Here is a 24,561-nt window from a genome sequence, read left to right on the forward strand (position 1 = left end):
ATGGATGGGGGGCTGGAGGCCCCTCTCAGAGCACCTTAACCAATGGGCCTCATAAAGTCACTTTGGAGTCAGTAACATTACAGATGGAGAAACGGGATGGGGACGATCTAAGTGGCTTGTCTGAGGTCACACCGCCGGAAGGGAAGGCTCTGAGAGCCCCAAGTTTCTCTTCCTCGCCCCTCTTGCTTCCCGCCCCTGGAATGTGGGCGCCCCCCAGATGGAGCAAAGTACCTGTCAAGCAGCATCAAATATCCAGTGCAGTCAAGACAAGTTCTATGTTACGAAAGCAAGTCCTCGGGGCCAAGGCCCACGGTCCTGCTAACTCCCTGGGAAAGAGGCCTCGAACATCACTCGTGATATCAGAGAGAGCCAAGGACACACACAGGGAATGTTGCCCTGGGCAGTGGCCACTTCATGCTTCATGGTGTGTGACCAGTGTGAGAACGCAAGGCCGTAGGAGGGCCCCATGCTTGGCTAAATACTCTGCCACCTCCATCTTGAAATTCTTCATAATTATTGAACAAGGGCCCTGTATTTTCATTTTACACTCAGCCCTGTAAATGATGTAGCTGGTCCTGCTTCTGGGAAAGTTTCTTGGTCACCTTCTCCCTACCTTCCCTGTCCCCAGTCTCAGGACTTTGTGCAGGGCCAGGGCTGCACACAGTCACTGTAAGAGACGCTTTTCCGACCACCGTTTGGAACCAAAACAAAACCAACAAAAGCCCCAGATCCATGTAATTAGCCAATATCTCCTCACCAAGACAAAGCCCCTCTGCCCGGAAAGCTGCTGTTACCAGCTTGAGACTCCTTTTCCCCCGTGAACATCCTACCCTCTAAGGTCTTGCTGCCATTTTTGTGTGACACAAGTCAAATGACCAGGGGCTTTTTTCCCCTCTGCATTTTCCTGCATAGACTTGCACCTGTTTCTGTGGCTAATGTTACTGTTGGGTTTCTGTTTTCCCATCTCTGTCCTCTCATCCCTGCTCACACACTGCACACACAATCATAAATTATATTCCAGGCAGGCCAGGAATCTCTCCTCACACACATCCCTAATAAAATATTTATCTGATGGTTTCAAGACCCTAAGCTGCCTCCAGACAATTTTTGCTAACATACGTCACCCCTAGGACTAGCCAGAGGTGGGCAATCAAACATTAGCATCAGCACATCCTTTAGAAGGTCCCTAAGAGGGCTACATGCTCCAGGGATGTTCCTGGAAAGTAGGTCACAACCTGTGGGATGGCCAGGCATTCTCCCCAGTCCCAGGAAGAGGAGGATGAGGTCAGAGAACTTGCAATGTTGTGACCCTCTGATATGGCTCTCACAAGGACAAGCTCTCCTCGAAGGAAGGTTATACATAACTGAGCATTTCTGTCCAGGTGGTACCTATAATAACCAAAGGAATTAATGCAGATTAGTTTTCTTTGGTGTCTGGGTGTGGTAGGCATAATGATGTCCTAAAGATGTCCACGTCCTCGTCCCTGGTACCTGTGAATATGTTACATTACATGTCAAAGGGGAAGTAAGGTTACAGATGGAATTAAGGTTGCTAATCAGCTGACTTCAAAGACGAGATTATCCCGAATTGTCCAAGTGGGACCAATGTAACCACAAGGGTCCTTAAAAGTGGAAGAGAATCAGAAGAGCAGGTCAGAGTGATGCTATGTGAGAGGGACTTGACCCTCTAGGTCGAAGATAGAGCCTGGCTTTGAAGACAGAACAAGGGGCCATGAGCCAAGAAATGCAGGCAGCCTCCAGAAGCTGGAAAAGGCAAGGGAACAGATTCTCCCCTAGAGCCTCCAGAAAGGAATGTCGCCCTGTTGACACCTTGATTTTAACCCAGTGAGAACTGTGTCGGACTTCTAACCTATGGAACTGTAAGTTTATAAATTTGTTTTGCTGTAAGTCACTAACTTTGTGATAATTTGTTACAGCAGCAAGAGGAAAATCATGCACTACCTCCTTAGATTCTTATCACAAGGGTGTGTTTAACAGGCAGAGCTAAGCTGAGGCAGGGAAAGGCCCTTAGAGGAACCATCACTGCTTCCCTCGTGATGAGAAGACCTGGCAAAATTATGAAGTAAGCAAAGTGATGAAAAACACCCTTTGTTTTTTGTCCTTGGGTTGTGCCACAATCCAAGGGGATCCCTCATTTGGGGGACTCCAGGTAGACCTACCCCATAAAGGCCTATTGAATCCAGAAGCTCCCAAGTTTTCCCTTCAGCCTATCAAGGCTTAATTATCCTAGCTATTAACTAAAGTATGAAAGTGATCATATAGATACACGACAGGGTAATGGAAGAGAGTATATAAATGACCACTCATTTACTGTTTATCCTTCTGGGAAATGCTGACATATTTAATGAGCCTCACTCCAACCCAGCAGCACTTAACCTTTTTAAAGTCACAGGCTCTGCTGAGAACCAATGAAAGAAAAACGCCAACACACACAAAACCTATTTCGGGGGCTCATGAAACCGCTGAAGCATCCAGCCTCAGCCCAGAACCCCTGCTCCAATTGCTAGGACAGCTAAGGAAGGTAATTCGAAGGCTGTTTAAGGCCTGTGTCCCTATAATCACTTCTCCCTGTTGGCTACTTCCTGCCTGTACACAAAGCTGATCCCGGGGCCAACCTACAAAACGCCAGAATTATTAACAAGTACCTCTTTCCCACTGGTTGAAGAGACCTTAGGGGTAACAGACCAGAAGCCAGTGATGCAAACAAAATGTTCAAGGAATGGAGACAAGAAGCAGTGAGAGAAAACCTGGGCGGGGGATGGAGGTGGACAGATTTTGACATGGCAACAGCATATCTTGTGGGCAGAGAGGCACAAAATTCCCATTTCCTGTTAAATAGGATCTGACTACCACCAGCGTGAGGTGGATGAGCCCAGGCCAAGGGGGAGACTGACACCCACATCCCCGTCATGGCCACCTGGGTACATCCCTGGGCAATGCTATCCGACCCATCCCCACTCCAGAGCCACCCACGAGTCCGGTGCCCAAACCACTGCTGTGTGAGTCGGTGCCTTTCAAGGAAGTGTCACCTGAGGGTGCCCAGCAGGGCTCAGGCAACAGAAGGACATTCCCGCAAGCCCTGGCTGCCCCTTACCAGCTCTGGATCTTGGGCAAATGAGTCCGCCCTGCATTCTGCCTCCTCAGATGCAAAATGCAGACGATACCAGGACAAGTCCACAGTCCCTCATCAAAACCCAAGGGTCAGATGTGCTTCAAGGTTCAGAATTTTTCAGACTTGATAAAGGTAATAGAGTGCCTATGCATTATGGTAATACCCATGGTGGGTCTGTCATCAAGCACATCAATACAAACATTCAGACTAAAAAGGATAAACGGTTTAGGTCAGATTTTGCCACCAAATGTATTCATTGGGTTAAGCTTCCCCTCTACATTAGTTATGAAATAATTTTGTTTGCAAAGTTTTGCTGTTGTTCAGAACAGCCGTGAAGACACTGAGGCCCTGTAGGATTATTGTTGTGTGGATTAAAACAGTTACAACGCCCACCTCCTCTAACCATCCCTGCACCTCAGGCCCACTCCGGTCCTGGCATTCATCACACTGAGTTACAATTTCCTAGGTCTGTCTCCTCTTCTAGATCATGAGCATCTTGTGGGCAGGAATGATAGCTTGCTCCCCTGTGTATTCCCAGCATCTGGCCCATGCTGGGCACATGTCCATAAATGTGTGCAAAACACAAGTTAATGAGTCATCTAAATCTCTCCACCTGCCTGTCTCCAAGCAGGTGGAAAAGCGCACCCCAGAAGTGCTCCCTCACTTGCTCCTGAGCCCGGGTAGACATCAGAACATCAACCAGCCTATTCAGCATCATCACGATGGTGCGGGAACCTCTTTGGCACTTTCAAATACTTTTTTCATAAACCCAATTCATGTCCACTAGGAATGGCTCTGACCAGGGAGAGACTTGGGAGATTAGAACTTTTGCTAATCAGCAAAGCTGTATCTGAGTCCAGACTCTTGCCTCCAGCCTTTAGACTGAAGAAGCACCTGGCAGTCCCAGGGGGCCAAGGAGGCCCATTTGTCTGTTTGCTTCTCCGGGAGCTGCTCCCACACGTCGCGCAGTCTGGGCACAGCGCCAGTGCGAGCTCTGCTTTCAGGACTTTGCATCTCTGTTTCTCTGTGAAGACTCCAAGCCTGCCTGGGTTTGGAAGGCTCTCTGCTGCCTCTTCACACTTATCTCTGAATGAGAGAAACCCAGCCCGGCTGCCCTGAGCAAGGCTGAATGAGCCCTGAGATCTAAACTGGCACGAGCTACAGCTTGAGAACCACTCGTGCTAAAATGGAAAAGGACTTGGAGAGCGCAGCGCCTTTTCAGGAGAACGGGGAGGAAGACTCAACAGTGGGAGGAACTGAAAGAGCCACTTGGATTACTGTCCTAGGTGACGGTGGTCACCTGTGTCACGTGGTCACCTTTGTCACATGGCCACATTGACAGGATGCAGGTTAGAATTAAGCCCACTGCCGCCCATCGGATGCACAGTAAACATCTAGAGCGTCTCCCCAGTGGTTGTCATCTCTTGGTGGGTCAGAATCATTTACAAGGGTCCTTGTATCTCAGGTAGCAGAGGAGCCTGGGTCCAGGATGCCCCTAAAGTGTGCCTTGTCCCAGGCAGAGCTGCACTGCGTCCCCGCCTGCCTGGTCTAAGAAGTATCTGCTCCTTAGCAAATGAAGATGACTGGAAAGCCCCGACCCTCAGAGATGAAAGGGGCCTGAGAGAAGGGCTCCACCGACCTCCATTTTTGAATGGACACGTTTCCTGAACGCGGTCACATCTATATAGCGGATTTCCAGCATCAACTCGCTGTCTGGTCCTGGGAGCGATAATAATGATGCCACCGCTACTCGCTACTCGTACTGGGGCTGCCTTCCTGGAGGGGAAGATGGGGCAGGGGGTGGCGCTGAGGCTGCGCAGTTGGCTGCTGCACCTGAGTCCCCTCCGCAGTCCTAAGAAAGGTTTCAGGGCCTCCTCCAAGCAGGTGGAGGTTTCTGCCTAGGGCTATTTATTTGAGGCTTTCTCCTGAATTTTTTTCACCTCTTCTGAACAGCTTTCCACTCCAGGGATGATCCAAGCACCTACCCCCACCCAGCCCCGGGGAAACAAGCTCACTCCACGCCACAGAGCATTCCGGTCCGATCACAGGTTCTCCTTCCGCTTTAACTCTCCTCTCTCCAGTGAAACTCCCACGCCCTCGGGATCAGCCCTGTGTAAGAAGCTGTGTGCTGAGAAGGAGCCCCTGCATCTATTCCCATTCCCCAAATGCCGCCTCTTATCAACCCTAAGGAGTCTCGGGCTAGTGGAATTGGAGGCAATGTAAAAGCCTTGCACCTGTTCTGAGACAGGGCAGGTGTGTGGGGATGTGACATTAAACTGCTGGGACACAGCATCACTCCCAGGTCACCTGCCTCCAGGTCAGAGCACCTCCAGCCCACAGGGCATAAGAGCTACCCGTGGCACCTGTTAAAATGCAGAGTCCGGGTCGTTCCCAGAGGTTCTCGTCCTGTAGGGCCTGGGTAGAGCTCCCGTCTGGGTAGAGCCGCCTGACCTGCACGTTGCACGAGCAACTCCGATGACCCCAATACACAGTCCGCAGACCAGCCTGACAACTACCGCCTCGCTCATTACCTATGTCTGCTTCTCAGTTTCTACCCCTTTCCGCTTCTGAAAACTGCCCCTCACAAATGTTTTCCCGCAAAGAGCTGGGGGCAGTTGGTAGGGGAAAGGTGGCCCCCGAGGTTTTCCATGTGGATGATGTAGCCAGAATTACCCCGACTGATACTGGATACTTAAGTATTTACAGATGCAATTGTCTTGAATTTGCTTCAACCTAATCCGAAAGGGGAAAAAAAAAAGAGAGCTATAAATGATATTGCTAGGGTACCTGATGACATTTGGCTATCCACTGTGGATTAGGTAATATCAAGATCGGGACTTCCATGGTGGTCCAATGGTTAAGACCCTGTGCTTCCAAAGCAGCAGGAGCCTGTTCCATTCCTGGGGGGTGAATTAAGATCCCATATGCTGCTGGGCGTGGCCAAAAAACAAAAAAGATAATATCAAGGTTAAATTCCTGGTTTTGAACATTGTACTGTGGTTGTATTCTTTTTTTTTTTTTTTTTCTGCGGTACGCGGACCTCTCACCGTTGTGGCCTCTCCCGTTGCGGAGCACAGGCTCCGGATGCGCAGGCCCAGCGGCCATGGCTCACGGGCCCAGCCGCTCCACGTCACGTGGGATCTTCCCAGACCGGGGCACGAACCCGTGTCCCCTGCATCAGCAGGCGGACTCTCAACCACTGCGCCACCAGGGAAGCCCTGTGGTTGTATTCTTACTGTTAGGAAATACATACTGAAGCACTTAGAGATAAAAGGACACAATATCTTTGACTTATTCTCAAATGGCTCAGAAAAAATAGTAGCCACACATATGTATACATATACACATAGAGAATATGATGGAAATTGTTCAGTCTGCATAGAGTATATGGGAGGTCCCTGTACTGTTCTTACAACTGTTCTAAGTATCTGAAATTATATATCAAAGTAAAAAGTTACCCAAAAAAATCCCCAGGTGAGGGGTGGGTGTGGGGATAGAGACTCCATTCTCTTTACTTTTATGTATGTTTGAAATTTTCTATCATTAAAACAATTCCCTGTACCAAGCCTCAGGTATGGTTTGAGTGGCACCGACCCTGGGCTGCTGGGAGCCTAGACACCGTCCACAACATCACGGGCAACGGCCTGTGAGCTAGGAGCACCACCTGGCTTAGTGGTGAGGTCCTCCACGTTCTGTCCTCCCAACTCCCAGCACTTAGCGATACACCTTCACAATCTGACTTTTCCAATGTTATTTTTTTCTGATGATTAATATCAAATCTTTTGGGGGGAATCTTACATAAAGGCAATTATAAACTAGAAAATAAAAATCACCTTTTAGACACACATTGCCTCTATCACAAAAGAAGTTTTTATTAGGACAGTGATTTACTTTCAACCCCAGAACTTAGATTGGGCCCTAATACCTTTCCTTACATGATTTAGGATATAAATTTAAGCCAGAATGACTGACTGATTTTTTCAAAGTTCTCATTCAGTTAAAATAGAAAAGGATAGAAGCTGAAGATTATATAAATCATATGATAACAAGAAAACGCATACGCAGAGATGATATTAAAAATATTTGAGGGCTTCCCTGGTGGCACAGTGGTTGAGAGTCCGCCTGCCGATGCAGGGGACACGGGTTCGTGCCCCGGTCCGGGAAGATCCCACGTGCCGTGGAGCGGCTGGCCCTGTGAGCCATGGCCGATGAGCCTGCACGTCTAGAGCCTGTGCTCCACAACGGGAGAGGCCACAACAGTGAGAGGCCCGCGTACCGCAAAAAAAAAAAAAAAATTGAGTACACCATAGGGAACTATATTCAATATCTTATAATAACCTATAATGGAGAAGAATCAAAAAAAGAATATATATATGTGTGTGTATATATATATATATATATATATATCCAAATTACTTTGCTGTACATGTGAAAGTAACACAATATTGTAAATCAACTATACTTCAATTAAAAAAAACTGACAACCCACAAGGGCACCAACCAATCAAAACCAATCAGAACAGATTTATTTTTAGATTTAAGCCCTGCAGCTGAGCCAGATATTGACCCTTTAGCTCTTGGATTGTTGGGAATTCCAGGAGTACCAGGGAAGGCACAGTTATCCAATGATTTTAACCACTGGGTGAACACTGACTGACTAACAGCTCTGTGCATGAAGGAATATTAGCACTAATAACTGTGGTTTATTCCAACCCTCCTGGGAGCTCTGCCAAGTTTAGGTTCATAGCCAGTGTATGCTCAGAGGGTAGCGACAACTCTCCACAGAGCTCCAGATGGAGTCAAGACCCTGGAGTAATTCAAGCAGAGCTCAAAAATGTTAATGACTCACCCACTTGTCAGGAGCTAGGGAGCCAAACACAATGGATTTGGGGGTGGGAGATGGGAGGGGGAGATATGTGGGCATTATTCACACTTGCTAGTAAGTACCTTCTTTTGCTTATAGAGACTCTAGGGCAAAACAAATGCTTTCACGGACACTCCAGTGACTCACAGGCTGAGAATAGAGACGATCTTCACTGTAACCATCTGCAAAAGCTTCTTATGAATGTATTTATTAGAGAAGGGAATCAATAAACTACTCCAGGAAACAGTTACATTTTAGAAATTCATTTCTAATTTCATGCATAGAACTTTTAAAGAAGTAAGAGTATTTTTCACTACTACTCATGCCAAGAGAACATTAAGTTGGATAGACTACTTGGGGAAAATCACAGCTGTTCTCTGAGTTATAAAAGGTAGGAGGGGGCTTCCCTGGTGGCGCAGTGGTTGAGAGTCCGCCTGCCGATGCAGGGGACGTGGGTTCGTGCCCCAGTCCAGGAAGATCCCACATGCCGCGGAGCGGCTGGGCCCGTGAGCCATGGCCGCTGAGCCTGCGCGTCCGGAGCCTGTGCTCCGCACTGGGAGAGGCCACAACAGTGAGAGGCCCGCGTACCACACACACACAAAAAAAGGTAGGAGGGTAGAGACCAGGTCTCTGCTTTTTTACACAGTGCCTGGCTCAAGACCATAGGAAATTAATTGCTTGCTTGATAAATGTTTTTTGATGATGAGGTGGAGGATGCTTTGGGAGATGGCCTTGCTCATTTAGGTCACAGGTTGCATTTACAATCATTGTCTCTTCAGGGAACCAAGCTAAAACCAATACAGTCAAATTGTGAGTGCATGATGGTATTCATACAACAGACAGTGATACAGGAAGAAAACAAATTTAAACCTGAGTTCTAAACTCTATTCTTGTACCTCTTCATTTCCAAGTCCACTGGTATTTGATTTTTTTTTTCCATTTCAAGGGCAGGGCTTCCCTGGTAGTGCAATGGTTGGGAATCCACCTGCCAGTGCAGGGGACACGGGTTTGAGCCCTGGTCCAGGGAGATCCCACATGCCGCAGAGCAACCAAGCCCGTGTGCCACAACTACTGAGGTTGGCGCGCCTAGAGCCCGTGCTCCGCGACAAGAGAAGCCACTGCAATGAGAAGCCCGCGTACCGCAATGAAGAGTAGCCCCGGCTCGCCACAACTAGAGAAAGCCCGCACGCAGCAGCGAAAACCCAACGCAGCCAAAAATGAATAAATACAATTATTAAAATTTTAAAAAAAGTACCTGCTGGGTGAGGTTAAGTGGACTTTTTAAAGTGGACTTTTAAATGCCCTTTTAAGTAAAATTTGAGGCAAGAGAACAGAAATCTGACCATGACGTCATCACTGACGTTCTGTGTCGCCTGAACGATGAAGACAATGACCAGCCAAGAAAACCATTCATCAGTCTGAGGAAAGTGTGTCACCATGGAAAACCTTGGTAAAGAACACATTCTAGGGCTTCCCTGGTGGCACAGTGGTTGAGAGTCCGCCTGCCGATGCAGGGGACACGGGTTCGTGCCCCGGTCTGGGAAGATCCCACATGCCGTGGAGCCTGCGCGTCTGGAGCCTGTGCTCCACAACGGGGGAGGCCGCAACAGTGAGAGGCCCGCGTACAGGAAAAAAAAAAAAAAAAAAAAAAAAAAAAAAAAAAAGAACACATTCTAAGTCACTCATTGTCCATCCTCTTCTTTTTAATTCCATTCTCCCACAAGGCATTTAACACTTCCTTGTACCCAGAGCAACCTTCCCCAGCCCCGCCTCACCCCATAAAAACCCGGAAGAGCAAAAAAGAATTCTGCAAGCTCCCCACTGAGGTCAGGGTGTCTCCCAGGTGGACACGGGTGCAGAGGGGCATGCAGATTCCTGGGGCACTGAGAAAGGCTTCTCTCTCCCCAGTCTCTTCCCCAAAATCACATGGAAAGTTCTCTCACAGGGGCGGAAACATCTTTAAATTTAAGAAACAACATGAAAACTTTCCTTAGAAAGGAAGGCCACACAAAGATTAAACTCATTCATTCGTCTCTTCCTTCATCCATTCCCCCAGCACAGTGTATGTTGAGCAGAGGCCATTGTCAGGTTCTGGGGAGGCAGATGTGCCATGGGAGAACTCAGAGCCTCATGGAAAAGGCAGACACTTACAACTCACTGAAATGACAGGAGGACTGGAGACAAGCTGAGCGGGTAGGGCGTAGAGGGGAAGAGCGTGCTAAAATGTGAAATCAGAGCCCTTCCAGGGAATGGAGGTGACACCAAAGAGGGAAGGTCATGAGAGGGAGTAAAGGCAGGCCCTGGAACAGAGGTGTTGGCTGTCCCAGCAGCCATGCCCTCTTCTCCCTTCCCCCAGAGCCTGGGTTTTGTTTGGCTCTTAACCACCGCCTCATGTGGCATGTGGCTCAGTGGCTAACCCTGATTAGCCTGAATCCCTTGCCAACGATGGTTTAACAAGGGACTTGGGACACAATCCTGCAAGTGAGACTTGAGGAGACATCAGCTGTGAGATGACCAGGAGAGAGCTTCTCTCTGATGAGACTTCAGGAAGAGGCAGCCTCTCTCTTCTTCTGTAGGACATGGTTGTAACTCCTGGAACTCTGGCAGCCATCTTGTAACCACAAGGAAAACTAAACTCCACAAGGCCACCATGGCAGAAATGAAACCTGCTCTTTGGTGTTATTACTGAGTCATCCCACAAGTGCCCTACCTTAGGATTACTTACCAGTGAAATTAGAAATTTTCTTTATCTTTTATGCCATCCTAAGTTGAGTTTTGTGCTACTTGCAGCCAAGAGCATCCTTTGTGGAAGGTGGCCCTTTCCTGAGGCCTACTCACCTTTACCAGTTCATCTGTTAAATAGACAAGCTGAATTCCCAAGGGCCATGCACAGAGACTTCCTGCTGTTTGTCTCCAGCTCTACTCATGAAAATAAAATTAATTTTCTAGCCCATGAATTAAACATCACTGCTGCCAGCTGAAAGATTTCAGCAACAGCCTTTTGTTGGCAAGAGAAGCAGGATCCCGACATGTTCTAAAATAAGCTACAAGGAGGCAGGAGGGGAGGAGGGGAGGAAAAGGGGAGGAGGCCATTAAACGGGAAAAGAAAGAGTTGCCAAATCCCACCCGTGTCCAGTTTCTCTGAACCGTCGGCCTGTGGCCTGACTTGAGGGAGTGCTTCTCTAAGTTCAGCTCAGATGGGTCACCTGGAGACCTTATCAGTACAGGTAGTGATTCAATAGGTCCAGGGTGGGGTCTGAGAGTCTTTCTTTTTAACAAGCTCCCAGGTGATGTTGCTGGACCACAGCCTGCAGCGACGCACAAAGCCCTCCGTAATAAGCTGCAGAAATGGGAAGCAGGACATTAAGAAGGAGGGTAGTGGGGCTTCCCTGGTGGCGCAGTGGTTGGGAGTCCGCCTGCCGATGCGGGGGACACGGGTTCGTTCCCCGGTCCAGGAAGATCCCACGTGCCGCGGAGCGGCTGGGCCCGTGAGCCATGGACGCTGAGCCTGCGCGTCCGGAGCCTGTGCTCCACAACGGGAGAGGCCACAACAGTGAGAGGCCCGCGTACTGCAAAAAAAAAAAAAAAAAAAGAAGGAGGGTAGTGAGAACCAGCTGTTTAAGCTCAGGTTCAAGGGAGCAAGTGAGGTGAGAAGAACTCCCCTACACACCTGTACCTTTGAGAAACAGAGGAAAGAGGAACACAGGAGGAGGAGAGAGCCCTGGGTCTGGTGTGCCTGTGCTATGATACCCTTGGGGCATTTTAGTAATTTCGTCCTGGGACAATACCCCTGAATCTGTGAGATCAAAGGCCCAGCTGAGACATTATTTCTAGCTCTCCCTCAGCTCTGGCCAGCCTGAGGGAGGTGCCCGGTCCCACTGCACACCTGCTCCGAGGTGTCTGCCTCAGGGTCTTTCCTGAAAATCTTCAGACTCACTCAGCCCACTGCCATGTGTGTGGTCTCGAAGTTATACACCAAGAGCCACTGGTGTGTGAGGGGGGTGAGAGGAGGTGTGAGGCAGGGAGAGGCTAAAGGGCAGCCTCTCCGAAAGCCTGACGTCCTCCCAGTCTTCGTGGTCCTGCTGAATCTTCCTGCCCTGGATCTGGGCCCTGATCACCTTCAGCCTCCCTGATCCATCAGGTCCTTGACTGGCTCTCCTTTCTCGCCTCGGGAGCTCTGTAGCCTGTGGCTACAATGCCATTTCACCCAAACCCCTCGGCCAGCCAGCCTCGGGCCTACTGGAGGCTCAGTCCAGCCACCTCCTCCTCTGGGAAGCCGCCCCAACTCCCCCAGGCTGGCACCTGCAGCTAATGCTGCCTTGGCGGTTCTCACCTATGCACCCGTCTGTCTCTCCAACTGGCCTTAAGTGCCGCAAAGTCAGGGATGGTGTCGGTGCCTGGCAAGTAATGGGTGAGTAATAAGTATAACTGAATGTGGATAAGGGAATTAAATAATGGTTCTCAGCCCCGCTGTGCATCAGAAACACCTTAATGCCTTTTTCAAAAAAATTAAAAAGCCAGGACCTCACTCCTAGAGATTCCAGTGCAGTAGGTTCAGCGGGGGGGCCCAGGCTTCTGAATATTTCAAAAGATCCCCAAGTGATTCTGATATGTTTTGACAATAGTTGAAAAGGAAAAAAATGAATGAATTAGTGGACAAATGTATATGTGACTGCACGTGCAACTGTAAGGCTCTCTCTCGTGGCCGTTCACACCCAGAGTGAACAAACGGCAGACATGTATGAGGGGGGATAGCGGGTCCCTGTTGGGGTGGCCACCAGCCCATTGCCAGGGAAAACAAAGTCAGAAAACCAACGGCTTTACCCCTGACCAGGGCTTTCTGACAACCAGGGGGCAGCCGGAACAAGTCCCAGCCACCACAAGGGGAGCTAAAGGAAGGGAAGGAGCAAAGGGAAGCGCCAAGGGCCAAGTTCCTCACTCTCCTTCCTTTCACTCCAGCTGCGACATGCCGCTGGTTGTACTGCTGTTCTCACCGTGCAGCTAGGGACGCTGAGGCTAGGGAGGGTGAGCGATCTGCCCAAGGCGATAGCTGGGGGGCTAGGCCTTGAACCCACATCCTCTGACTCTAACGTACATACTCTGAAGCCCAGGGTGGCACTTCCACAGAAGCAGGGCATGTCACAGCAGAGGGATGGTGAGACTGCACACCAGAGACTACAGAAAGTCGAAATAAATGCTCAACAAGAACAATGCCAACCAAAGACCATGTTGCCTTTTATAAAAATTTAGAGAAACCACCATGACCGTGTCACCCTTTTGTAAATCCCTCAGTGACTTTTCCAAGCAATTATTATGATTTTATAGAATACACAAATCGGGACAAGATGCGAACTAAATGTTACACGAGGTCAGGATCATTTATTTGGATGTAAAGGCTATGCCTTATATTTGAGCCGCAAGAACTCCAAGTTCCAGACAAACAGACACGGAAGCCCTGCGGGTTCCCTGACGCCTGGCCAGCCTGAGGGAGGTGCCCGGTCCCACTGCACACCTGCTCCGAGGTGTCTGCCTCAGGGTCTTTCCTGAAAATCTTCAGACTCACTCAGCCCACTGTCATGTGTGTGGTCTCGAAGTTATACACCAAGTTATACAGTGGGGCTGGTAGTAATAGAGAGCACTGCGTGTCTATCCTCTGGCACCAGTTTGACATTTGCCCTGATTCTTAAAACAACTTTCAGCTCAGTATTATCATCCCTATTTCAGAGACCAGGAAACCGAGGCTCACACACTGGAAAGGAACCTGCCTGAAGTTGAACTAAGTGGCAATGCTGGGATTCCAGCTCTGGTTTCTACTCTGCAGAGCGACTTCACATTTCAGGATGACAGTGCAGTTGGCAGTGACCTTGACCAGTGTTAGAAAAAAACCGAGTTAATAATGTTAACCTCAACCTATATTTATATTTGTTTAGACTATTAAGCCAGCAAAAGCACACCCCATTCTCTCAGGTTTCGCTGCACTCCACCCAGCCTTGGGTAGGGTTCTTAGTGCTTGCCTGGTTATTAAAAATGCAAGAGTTGCAACAATGGGCTGGGAATTACAAGGTTTAAAAGGAAGATTCATTTATGTTTTTCAGTTTTTTAGTAGTTTGAGCATTAAAGATTAAAAAAAAAAAAGATGATTCAAGGAGACAGACACAGGGAAAAAAGTCAAAACTGAGACCCTAAGACATTTAGGAGAAATGATTTGGCCCTGTTTTTACAGCAATTGTAACTGGCTCTGCTCAAAAAGCCCCAAAGAAAACACTGAAGACCAGGTGAGTTATCAGCTGAACAAAAAGATTCTTATTTACAAAATAGTGGCCTTCTGGAGGAAAATAGGGGGAAGAGACGATGAAAGAGAAGGGAATGGGGGAGGGAGGAGGGACAGGGGGATCTGTGTTCATTTCTCTTTGGAGACTTTGAGAAAGAACCCTTGTTTCCCAAGCCAAAGCAATCTTTTCCATGCAAGAGGGGCAACGAAGCCATGTTGTGTGCCAGCTTTGTAGAATTGATGGTGCTGCAAGAGGGCCTTTTTTCCTTCTAGTAAAGAAAAAAAGCCAGTATCAGGACCAATAATAATAAGAGCAGCTAACAATTACTGGACATCAGCCAAGGTCCAGGCACTGTGCTAAGTAGTTTACACCTATTATCGAATTTAATTCTCACAACCTCATGAGCAAGAAGTATTGATATACCCATTTTACAGGTGAGAAAGCTGAGGTCTGGAGATGTTCATTTGCCCAAGGCCATGCACCTGGTAAGTAAGTAGGAGAGCAAGGATTCACATTCTCAGTTGTTTCTCTTCTGAGCTGTGCTCACCCTAGAAAACCCGGAGGTAAAACAGAAGTCCATGGACAGGCATTCTTGGAGCGCCTCAACAATGTTAGTTAGGTATTTGATGGAAAAAGAAGCACAGCAAAGACATCAGGACCATCAAAGGTGTGGATTCAGGTTATCCAAGGCCTGACCGAAGACAGCTCATCTTTGGGCAACTCTCAGAATTGGACAGAATTTGACTGATGGACCGGTACCTTCCAAACCCCAGCCTCTCCTGACCCTCCCTCCTGCTAGACTGCCTTGTCAATTCCTTCCACCACTCAGATTCCTCACCGTAGGCTGTGTTCCAGCAACCTGAAGGGCACCAGAGAATCCTGTATCTACCTTAGCAACGGTCACATTTGCCCTGGGGCAAGATGGAAGGGAGCAGGGCATATTACTGTTTTGCATGCCTGATACTGTCACTGAAATTGTCATGATGTCACCAAGGCATATTTAGGGGATTCGGATGACATTTCAAGGGAAACCAGAAAAGTCCCTCATGTTTTTGGAAACCAATGGCCAGAATGCCTGGAGACGGGGCAAAGCTGCTGGGAAGGAGCACTAGGACCTTGACCTCGACGCCACAACCGTTGCCCCTCACTCCCCTATTCCGCTCATCTTGGGATTCAGGGCATGAACAACTGCCCCTTTGGCCCAAAGCCCTCAAAGCAGGCACTTTTGTGAGCTCAGGGCTTCAGGCGAAGATTTTTCCTCCAGCTGGAGGTCGTGTTCTGTCCTCAAAAGTCATAAACTCATCCCTCAGGACCTGTGGGCACCAAGAGCATTCCGTTCTGACAGCCTGCCCACTCAGAAAACTGCAAGGATAAGAAGAGAAAACAACTTGCTCTGGGCCCAAGGAGAGTCATAAAAAGGTGGGGAGTGAGGCAGTGGAGGAGGTCTGGACTGAACGACTTGATGGGATCTTTCATGGATGACATTTTACTGCCACGCAAATTACTCTTCACACAACTGAACATCTAAAACATCCTCTGCTGGGTGCTCTGCATGGATGCCTCCTGTTTCCAGGGCAACCATACCTGGGGTGGAGGGTGGCAAGCAATAATAGATGGGCTAGTTAAGCCTACTGCCTTGACAACTCAGGTCCCTGAAGTGGATGAACAGCCCACTGGTGCATGAACTCCGTCCTAACACTAGACAGAGCCAGTGGGAGAGATGATGAAAAGGGCATCCAGTGGGGAGAAACCTGTAGCTCAAGGCACCAGGGCTTTCAATGAAAATAACCCTGATCAACAGTCTCCCTATAGATTCTAGCCATCAGCACACTGATCTTAGCTGTCTCTCTCCCTCACTTCTTCTCTCACAAGATATCCATCAGATAACATTCACTTACTTGGAATGTTTCTAAGTCATAAGTTTGAATCTTGAAACTACAATATCCACCACTGTCGGCTCTTTTTCTGTTTGTTTGGTTTTTTTTTTGGAGAGGGGAGCAATGAAACCCTGGTAGGGGGTGAATCAAGATTCAGGGAATGGAGCTGATGAAAAGTAGCTAAGGCAGAAGACTATGCAGGAAGGCACAAGGATGGGCTTGGCAACATCACCCACAAAGGGGAACCCAGATTCCTGCAGTGTGTTGACTTCTCCGGGGAAGCTGGAGGAGTTTGAAGCCGAGGACGGTGTCTTCTGGCCAAGGTCTTTCAGAAGAAAGATTCTGTCTCCACCACAGTGAGTGGCCTGGAAAGGGCAGAGGTGAGTGGCAAACCTGGAGAGGAGGCCTTGTCCTTGTGGCTCCTGGTGGGATGCCAGAACCAGTGGGTGGGTGGCTGTAAGGGATGGAGCCTGTGGGTCTGTGGAGCTCCAGGCATGTAAGACAATATTTTAAGTGCTCACTTCTCCCTGAGCTCTCTCTGACACTGCAGCTATTAAAGGTAAGCCCCAATCCCCTGGAGGCAGGTGAGCTCTGAAGTCCAAAGGCACAGCCCTGCCCCTGCAGGGAGAAGGAGTGGGGTGGAGAGGGAGAAGCTCCCTGGAGGACCCAGGGCAATAAGGGTTTTGGTCGGCAGGTGGGGGGAGTGTGTCCATGAAGCAATGACTGAGCATCTCACAATCTAGTCATCTGGAGGTAAAGGAAGAAAGAAGACAGGGAGAATGAAACCAACACATAACAGCAAAGAAGATGGTGAAAAGGACACTGAATTGAGGAGGTGTACTGAGCAGGGGAGGGCTGAGCAGGGAGATTACCCAAAGCTTAGGGGGCTCTGGGAGGCTTCACAGATTCCCAAAGACACCCCGCCCCTCTCATCATTCCTCAGCTCTGCTCAGCCACACTCCCCTAAGAGGCACCCATCTTCTGGAAGAGTTTGCTTCTGAGAGCAGGGACTGCAGAGTTTCAGGGGAAGGCTTGGAACCCAGTGGCCCCATTATGAACCCAGGCATTTGGAGCTGGCACTATGCTAAATAAGACACCTTGCAGAAAGAGGTTTTCTTATTTTCTTCCTTCCTCTTCCCCTCTGGGAATAAAAGTAGGTTGTGTTTCTCCTGCCCCCATTCCTCGGCGATCTCGGAAAGGAGAGCTGAAAGGGCTTCTTGGATCACCTCGTCCAATTCTCAGCCCAGGATATCAAGGCCAGCGCCTTTTGTCTCGGCTAACGTGGCCACTGCAGGGACTGAGGCCAAAACCAGTTGCTGGGGCAGGGGGTGTTGGAAGTGGTTCTGAGGTCAGCCACTGGAGTCACGTAGGGCAGGCACTTGGCCCCCGGGCCCCGGGAGGTGGGGGGGATTGGGGAAGGGGGTGGTCCTGGGCTCCCTCCCATGCCGGCAGGGTTGGGGGTGCTAGGAAAGAGGGTGGCGAGAGGGAGAGCTACAGGTGCGGTGACAAACAGGCACTGGTCAGAAGGGATAGGTCCCGGAGGGGATCTGCTCGGCCACGGTCTGAGCTTTGTGCCGGGGGCAGAGCGCTCTCGCCGCGGGGTTGGTGTGCTCGCCGAGAAACTTCTGGGACCGTAGAAGTGCAACTGGGCACAAAAGATCACGGAGGGGGCAGGGATGGGGGCCTTGCAGGGGCAGGAAGGGAACTGGTGTCTTCCATCTCCTGCGCGAACATCTAGACTGATCCGGTGCCGGGTCTCTCCCACCCCCGCTCCAACTCCCTTTCTTGTCCTCAACTCGGCCCCAAGGTCCATGGCCCACAGAGGAGACTGAGAAGCCGAAGGGCGGCAGAAAGGAGCGCCCCTGGGACCCGCCTGGGCGACACAATCATCCCATCGGTCTCCCCGCCCTGGAACCCGGGTTCAGCCGGTGTGCCTCTGCGCACAGCGCTGGCGCCGAAGGACCCCGAGTCCATCCAGGCGCCGCCAAAGGCGCCTGCTCAAGCAGACAGCGGGGGAGGCAGAAGTTGAAAATATCAGCACAGAAATACCTGCCTGTCCCAAAGGCCGGACGACTGCAGGCCGGGGGACCGGGGCTCGTGGTGGGGAGGCGAGCGGAGAGCGGAGGGGGGCTCCGCACCGCCCGAAGCCAGCGGCGACCCGCGAACCCGCGCGCCCCGGCGCCGCCTCGCCCCGGTGCCCGGGGCGCAGGGGGCGCCGGCGGGACTTACCCCAGAGCAGAGTGAGCGGCTGGGCTTTGGGGATGAGCACCAGGGAGTACACGGCCCCCAAGTGGAGCAGGCTCATCAGGAAGACGTTCCTCCAGACGATGTCCTGCCGCTGCCCGCGCGCGCCGGGCTTCTCCCGGCCGCCGCCGCCGCCCTCCGAGCCCTCGACCCCGAAGCCCACACGGATTTCTTCCTTGGCGTTGCGGAAGGGGACTTTCGCCTCGCCGGCGGCCGAGCCTGGCATGGCTGGGGAGAGGCGGGCGCTCGTGGCAGCGGCAGCAAGCTGGCGATCAGCCGGCGCGGAGCTCTCCGGTGCGGGCGACGGCTTCTGCCTTTTAGGAGAGGATTTCCGCACCTCCCGTCCCCGCCTTCCCGACGCTTCTCTGCTTCCTTCTCTCTTCTTCTGGCGTTCAGCGTGGCTTAAGGATGCATATCTTGGCGCCCGGCATCTGTTGCTGGCGAGTCACCCTTACCGCTGACGGGGCTGAACTCTGCGGCGAGGAACAGGAGGCGAGCTCCAGGGGCTGGAGGGGACGCAGGGGTGGGGTGGGGGGAGGGAGGGTGGAAAGAGCCGAGAAAGCGGCGGGGGAGGGAGTGCTCCGAGGGAGCTGGGAAGAAAGACCTGCATAGCTACAGCCAATCAGGACCGCTTGTGGGGCTCTTAAAGAGAAAGGCGCCCCCTGGGCCTCCGCTGCCCGGGCTCCCCGGGGCCGGACGGGGCATACTGCTCGGCGGGCAGTGGGCAGCCTCCGCCCGCGGGTGGGTGAGCTGTGGCTCCCGGGTCAGGGAGCCTGCAGAGGGGCTCACAGCACTTCTGCAGCTGTTGTGTATTTCTACGGTTCCCAGAAATACCCTTCCCTTTTGAAAAGACTTCTTTTTGCTTTGAAGCTACGGGCTGGAGGATTTACAATACTTGCCCCAGGTCGCAACACCAGTTAAGGCCAGATGTGAGTTGAGAATCACAAGTCCCTGTGTCTCCCGGTTCCTATGGCTCCTTGGGCCTGTGGGGGGTTGCAGGCAGCCGCTCAACTTTTTTTTTTTTTTTTATAAAACACCTTTGTTGGAGTATAATTGCTTTACAATGTGGTGTTTCAGTTTCTGCTGTATAACAAAGTGAATCAGCTATACGTATACACATACCCCCATATCCCCTCCCTCTTGCCTCTCCCTCCTACCCTCCCTAACCCACCCCTCTAGGTGGTCACAAAACCTTGAGCCGCTCAACTCCTTATTGGACAGCTTGCAGCCAGACACAAAGTAGGTGCTCAAATAATGCCTATTAGATGATGAATAAATGATTTGGGGGCTGTTAGTATACAGTAGTGCGCCGCCACTGCGCGGCCCATCAGCCACGCAACTGTTGGTGGCAAATTCTCTGCTAACCAGTGCGTTTCTGCACTGTCTCCTAAGCCTCCAAGTCAGCACCGTTGAGATGGAGCTTTAGAAAAACATCACCCGGAACGTTCCAAGGAAACTTAACCTCAGAAGAATCGTGTCTGCTCATTCCTCCCCTCCCAACGCGGATAATTTAGAACTATCCAGAGGGAGCCCTGATCACACAGAGGCGCAGAGGAGGGCGAGCTGGCCGTGACCCAAGCAGCTGTGGCTGCACCTGCGGCGGATAGCAGAAGCAAAGGGGACAGGAATGGAAGCTAGGGGCTCTGCATTCTACTTCTAATTCGCTGTGACCCAACTCAGTCCTTTGGGGACAAATTTGCTTACCAGGAACTAAGCTTTATTCTTCTTTCCAGCTTGCAAAGTCTATAAATGTGAGTTTGAAAGGATACCATTATGTTGACAAAGAAAGCTGATTTTTGGATCAACTGTTGTTAGGAATCCTTTCCAGCATTACAGGAGAGGGGAAAAAATTACCAAGAACTGACTACATGAAAGGGCCATACATGAGCATCTCATTGTTAGCAGACCAGAATCAGCCCAATCAGCCAGAAAAAACAATACCTAAGTTAAAACTGAAGCAACGTATGTGGCTTGTGGAATGGTGGCCACTGAGCCAGTGTTATGGTGTTGCTTCAGCTGGAGCTGAAATTATAGAATGAAGGGACACTTGCCTGGGGACCAGATAAACGTTGGCCCTGTCATTAGACCAGTGAGACAACAGAACCTGAGACTTGAGGGCATAAACTTCATCAGCCTACTCAACCTTGGCTTTAGAATGAACCACTTTTTCTTATGTTCCCTCCGCTCCCCACAGCCACCAGACCCACATATTCCCTGTGGTTCTCTATTCAGACTGTCCTTTCTCTAGGGGTGGAGTAGTTGTTCTGTAAAAGCCTCTCTGGGTTATTGTAATGACTCACCGCACCCTCACTCTAACCATTCAGTCATTTGTTGGGCAGACAGTGTGCACCAGTCCTGCTATGTGCCAGCACTGGTGCACACTGGGGATACGAGGACGAATAAGGTGTGGTCCTTGCCCTAAAGGAGCTCCTCATCTAGGAGGGAAGAAAGATCAAACAAGTGTTACCTCTTGGCTATGAACTGGGAAGGACAGGAAGGTCCAGTCCCGTTATCAGAAAAAAAAATTGTTTTCTTGTTAGGCATCAAGTGTACGTACAAAGCGTTCCGGGGAGGCAGCAAAACAGTTTTTTATGTGGCCCCAGAGTATCTTATCTGTTACATAAGCTACTTTATCTTGGCTCTATCTTAAATGAATATCTTCCTCTCTTCCTGCCAACAGGTCAGACTGGGTGTGGCCAATCATTTCAGTTGGTTGGACTCATTATAGAGAAGGGGATGTTTTCATCTGTTGGAGGTGGGAGGACATGCTCTTCAGGCCTTTCAGATGCTGCTTCCAGAAGGATGGCCGAAGGACATTAGCCCCTCCAGATCTAGCCTCAGGGTGACACCTCTACACATACAAGGTATACTCTTGAATAGCCCCTGGAGCATATTATGCCGTCAGGGCTACTATCTCTTTCCTCCATCTTACTAAAGACCCTAGTATATTTTCTTAGCTTCTGGTCAAGACCCTAGAAGTGGATGGGTATTCATCTCACTCATGGGACAGTAACCCTTATCCTGTCAAACAAAGAATTACCAAAAATGTGATAAACCCTATTAGAGGTATGTGCAGGAATTAAGTGGAGGCATGAAGAAAAGAGTAGTTAATTCACACTAGAGGGGAGGAGGCAGGTGATATCTGGGTAAGGGGTTTTTTTTTCTTTCTTTTTTTTGGAACTTGACTTTTTTTTTTTTTTGCGGTACGCGGGCCTCTCACTGTTGTGGCCTCTCCCGTTGCGGAGCACAGGCTCCGGATGCGCAGGCTCAGCGGCCATGGCTCACGGGCCCAGCCGCTCCGCGCCATGTGGGATCTTCCTGGACCAGGGCACGAACCCGTGTCCCCTGCATCAGCAGGCGGACTCTCAACCACTGAGCCACCAGGGAAGCCCCTGGAACTTGATTTTTTTAAATTTTAAATTGTGGTAAAATACACATAACAATTACCATCTTAATCATTTTTAAGTGTTCACTTCAAAAGTGTTAAATATATTCACATGGATATGTAACCAATCTCCAGAACATTTTCACCCTGCAAAGCTGAAAATCTATACACATCAAACAACTCTCCATTTCTCTGTCTCCCTACTCCCTGGTATCTGCCATGTTGTACTTATTGTTTCTATGCATTTGACTACTCTGGATATCTCATAATATAGTATTTGCCTTTTTCTGACTGGATTACATCACTTAGCATAATGTCTTCAAGTTTCATCTATATTGTAGCATGCGTCAGAATTTCCTTCCTTTTTAAGGCCAAATAATATACCTCTCTCTCTATACACACACACACACACACACTACATTTTGCTTATCCACTCATCCATCAATGGACACTCGGGTTACTTCCACCTTTTGGCTATTGTGAATAATGCTGCTATGAACATGGATGTACTGTTATATCTGCTTTCAATTGTTTTGGATATATACCTAGAAGTAGGATTGCTGGATTTTATGGTAATTCTATATTTAATTTTTTTGTGGAACTTCTATACTGTTTCCCATAGCAGCTGAACCATTTTACATTCCCACCAACGGTGCACAAGAGTTCCAATTTCTCCACATCTTCACTAACACTTGTTATATTCTGTTTTTTAATTTTTTTTTGATTACAGCCATCCTAATGGGTGTGAGGTGATATCTCATTGTAGTTTTGATTTGTAGTTCCCTAATGATTAGCGATGTTGAGCAGCTTTTCATATCATCTTTGGAGAAATGTCTATTCTAGTCTTTGCCCATTTTTAAATTAGATACTGTTTGGTTTTCTGTTGTTGAGTTGCAGTAGTTCTTTATATATTCTGGACCTTAACCCCTTGTTAGATAAATGGTTTGCAAATACTTTCTCCAATTCCATAGTTTGCCTTTTTAGTGTTGTGTTTTTGATGCTTAGAAGTTTTAAATATTGATGTAATCCAATTTATCTATTTTTACTTTTGTTCCCTGTGCTTTTGGTGTCATATTCAAGAAATCATTGCCAAATCCAATGAAGCTCTCTCCCTGTGTTTTCTTCTAAGAGTTTTATAGTTTTTATCTTTTATGTTTAGGTCTTTGATCCATTTTGAGTTAACTTTTGTATATGGTGTATGATAAGGGTCCATGTCATCCTTTTGCATGTGGATACCAGTTTTTTAAACACTATTTGTTGAAAAGACTCTCCTTTCCCCATTGAATGGTTTTGGCATCCTCGCTGAAGATCATTTGACCATATACTTGAGCGTTTATTTCTGGACTTTCTATTTTATTCCATTGGTCTATATGTCTGTCTTTTTGCCAGTACCACATTATTTTGATTACTGTTGCCTTGTAATAAGTTTTGAAATCAAGAAGTATGAGACCTCCAACTTTGTTCTTCTTTGTCAAGATTATTATAGTTATTTAGGGTCCAGTGAGATTCCGTGTGAATTTTAGGATGGGTTTTTTTCTGTTTCTACAAAAAATGTCACTGAGATTTTTATAAGGATTGCATTAAATCTGGAGATCACTTTGGTTAGTATTGACATCTTTACAGTATTAATTCTCCAGTCCATGAACATGGAATGTTTTTCCATTTATTTGTGTCTTCTTTAATTTCTCTTAGCATCATTTTGTAGTTTTCAGTATACAAGTCTTTTGCCTCTTCAGTTAAGTTTACAGGGTAAGGATTTTGAAGAAGTACTGTCTAATAGAAATATAATGCATGCCATGAATTCAAGCCATTTGTGTAAATTTAAATTTTCTAATAGCCACATAGAAAGAAACAATAAATTTTAATAATATTTTACTTAACCCAATATATCCAAAATATTATCTTTTCAATAGGTAACCAATGTAAAATTACTGGGACATTTATACTTTTTTTCGCACACTGTCTTCAAAATTTGGTGTTTATACTTACAGCACAGCACATCTTAATTCAGGTTAGCCTCATGTGGCTACTGGCTACATATTACAGAGCACAGTTTTGAAGGATGAGTTGTTTACTAGACAAAGAGATGGAGGAGAGCATCCCAGGCAGAGAAAATAGTGTGAGCAAAAGCTTTTGCATTTGTCACTTAGAGAGATGTCTGGAATATCTGAAGTGAAAGTAGAGAAATAAATGGTGGGAGATGAAGATGAAATGTCATGCAGTGGGCAGCCCATGAAGGTAGGTGGGTGCCTTTCATGCCCAGCAGAAGTAGCCAGTGAGGGGAGTCACTGACTGGCTTTATGCAGTGTAATAATATGATCAAGTTTGCATTTCAGAAGGACCACTCTAGAAGAGGTGTGCAGAATGATTGGACTGCAGGTAGACAGAGGTAAGACTGAAGGCAAGAAGAGCAGTCAGGGCACCATTTTAAGAGTCTGGTCGATTGATGAGGACGGTCTGAAGTAAGACAAAGGTACAGATGCTGGAAAAGATGTGTTAGAGAGGAGAAGATATAACCAGAGGAACTCAAATAGAAGAACCAACAGGATTTGATGCTTGACTGAAAATGAAGGAGGAGAAATGAAAAGTACAGGATTCTTTTTGGGTCTCTGGGTTGGATATTCAGGTGGAAAACAATGTCACTTACTGAGATACTAAATCGTACTGTGTTTATTACCATTTTTGTGAAATGGGGATAATAATACCTCCCATACGGTATTTCTATGGTGACTAAAGTTTAGAACAGTGTCTGGCCTGTAGTAAGGAATCCATAAATATTAGTCATA

At 48.6% G+C, this 24,561-nt stretch overlaps 1 protein-coding gene across 1 annotated transcript in view; it reads right to left on the bottom strand.

Annotated features, from left to right (window-relative positions):
* The window catches only part of SCD5 (stearoyl-CoA desaturase 5), a 160,736-nt gene extending 141,840 nt beyond the window's left edge, over positions 1-18,896 (bottom strand). The window contains exon 1 of the mRNA XM_081232757.1: positions 18,376-18,896. Within this exon, the coding sequence (XP_081088883.1) occupies positions 18,376-18,616 (241 nt within the window). The 5' untranslated portion in view covers positions 18,617-18,896. The remainder of the gene's footprint in view (positions 1-18,375) is intronic.
* Between the last annotated feature and the right edge of the window lie 5,665 nt (positions 18,897-24,561).

Source organism: Mesoplodon bidens (genome assembly GCF_964165515.1).
Source record: "Mesoplodon bidens genome assembly, chromosome: 1".
Taxonomy (NCBI): Eukaryota; Metazoa; Chordata; class Mammalia; order Artiodactyla; family Ziphiidae; genus Mesoplodon; species Mesoplodon bidens.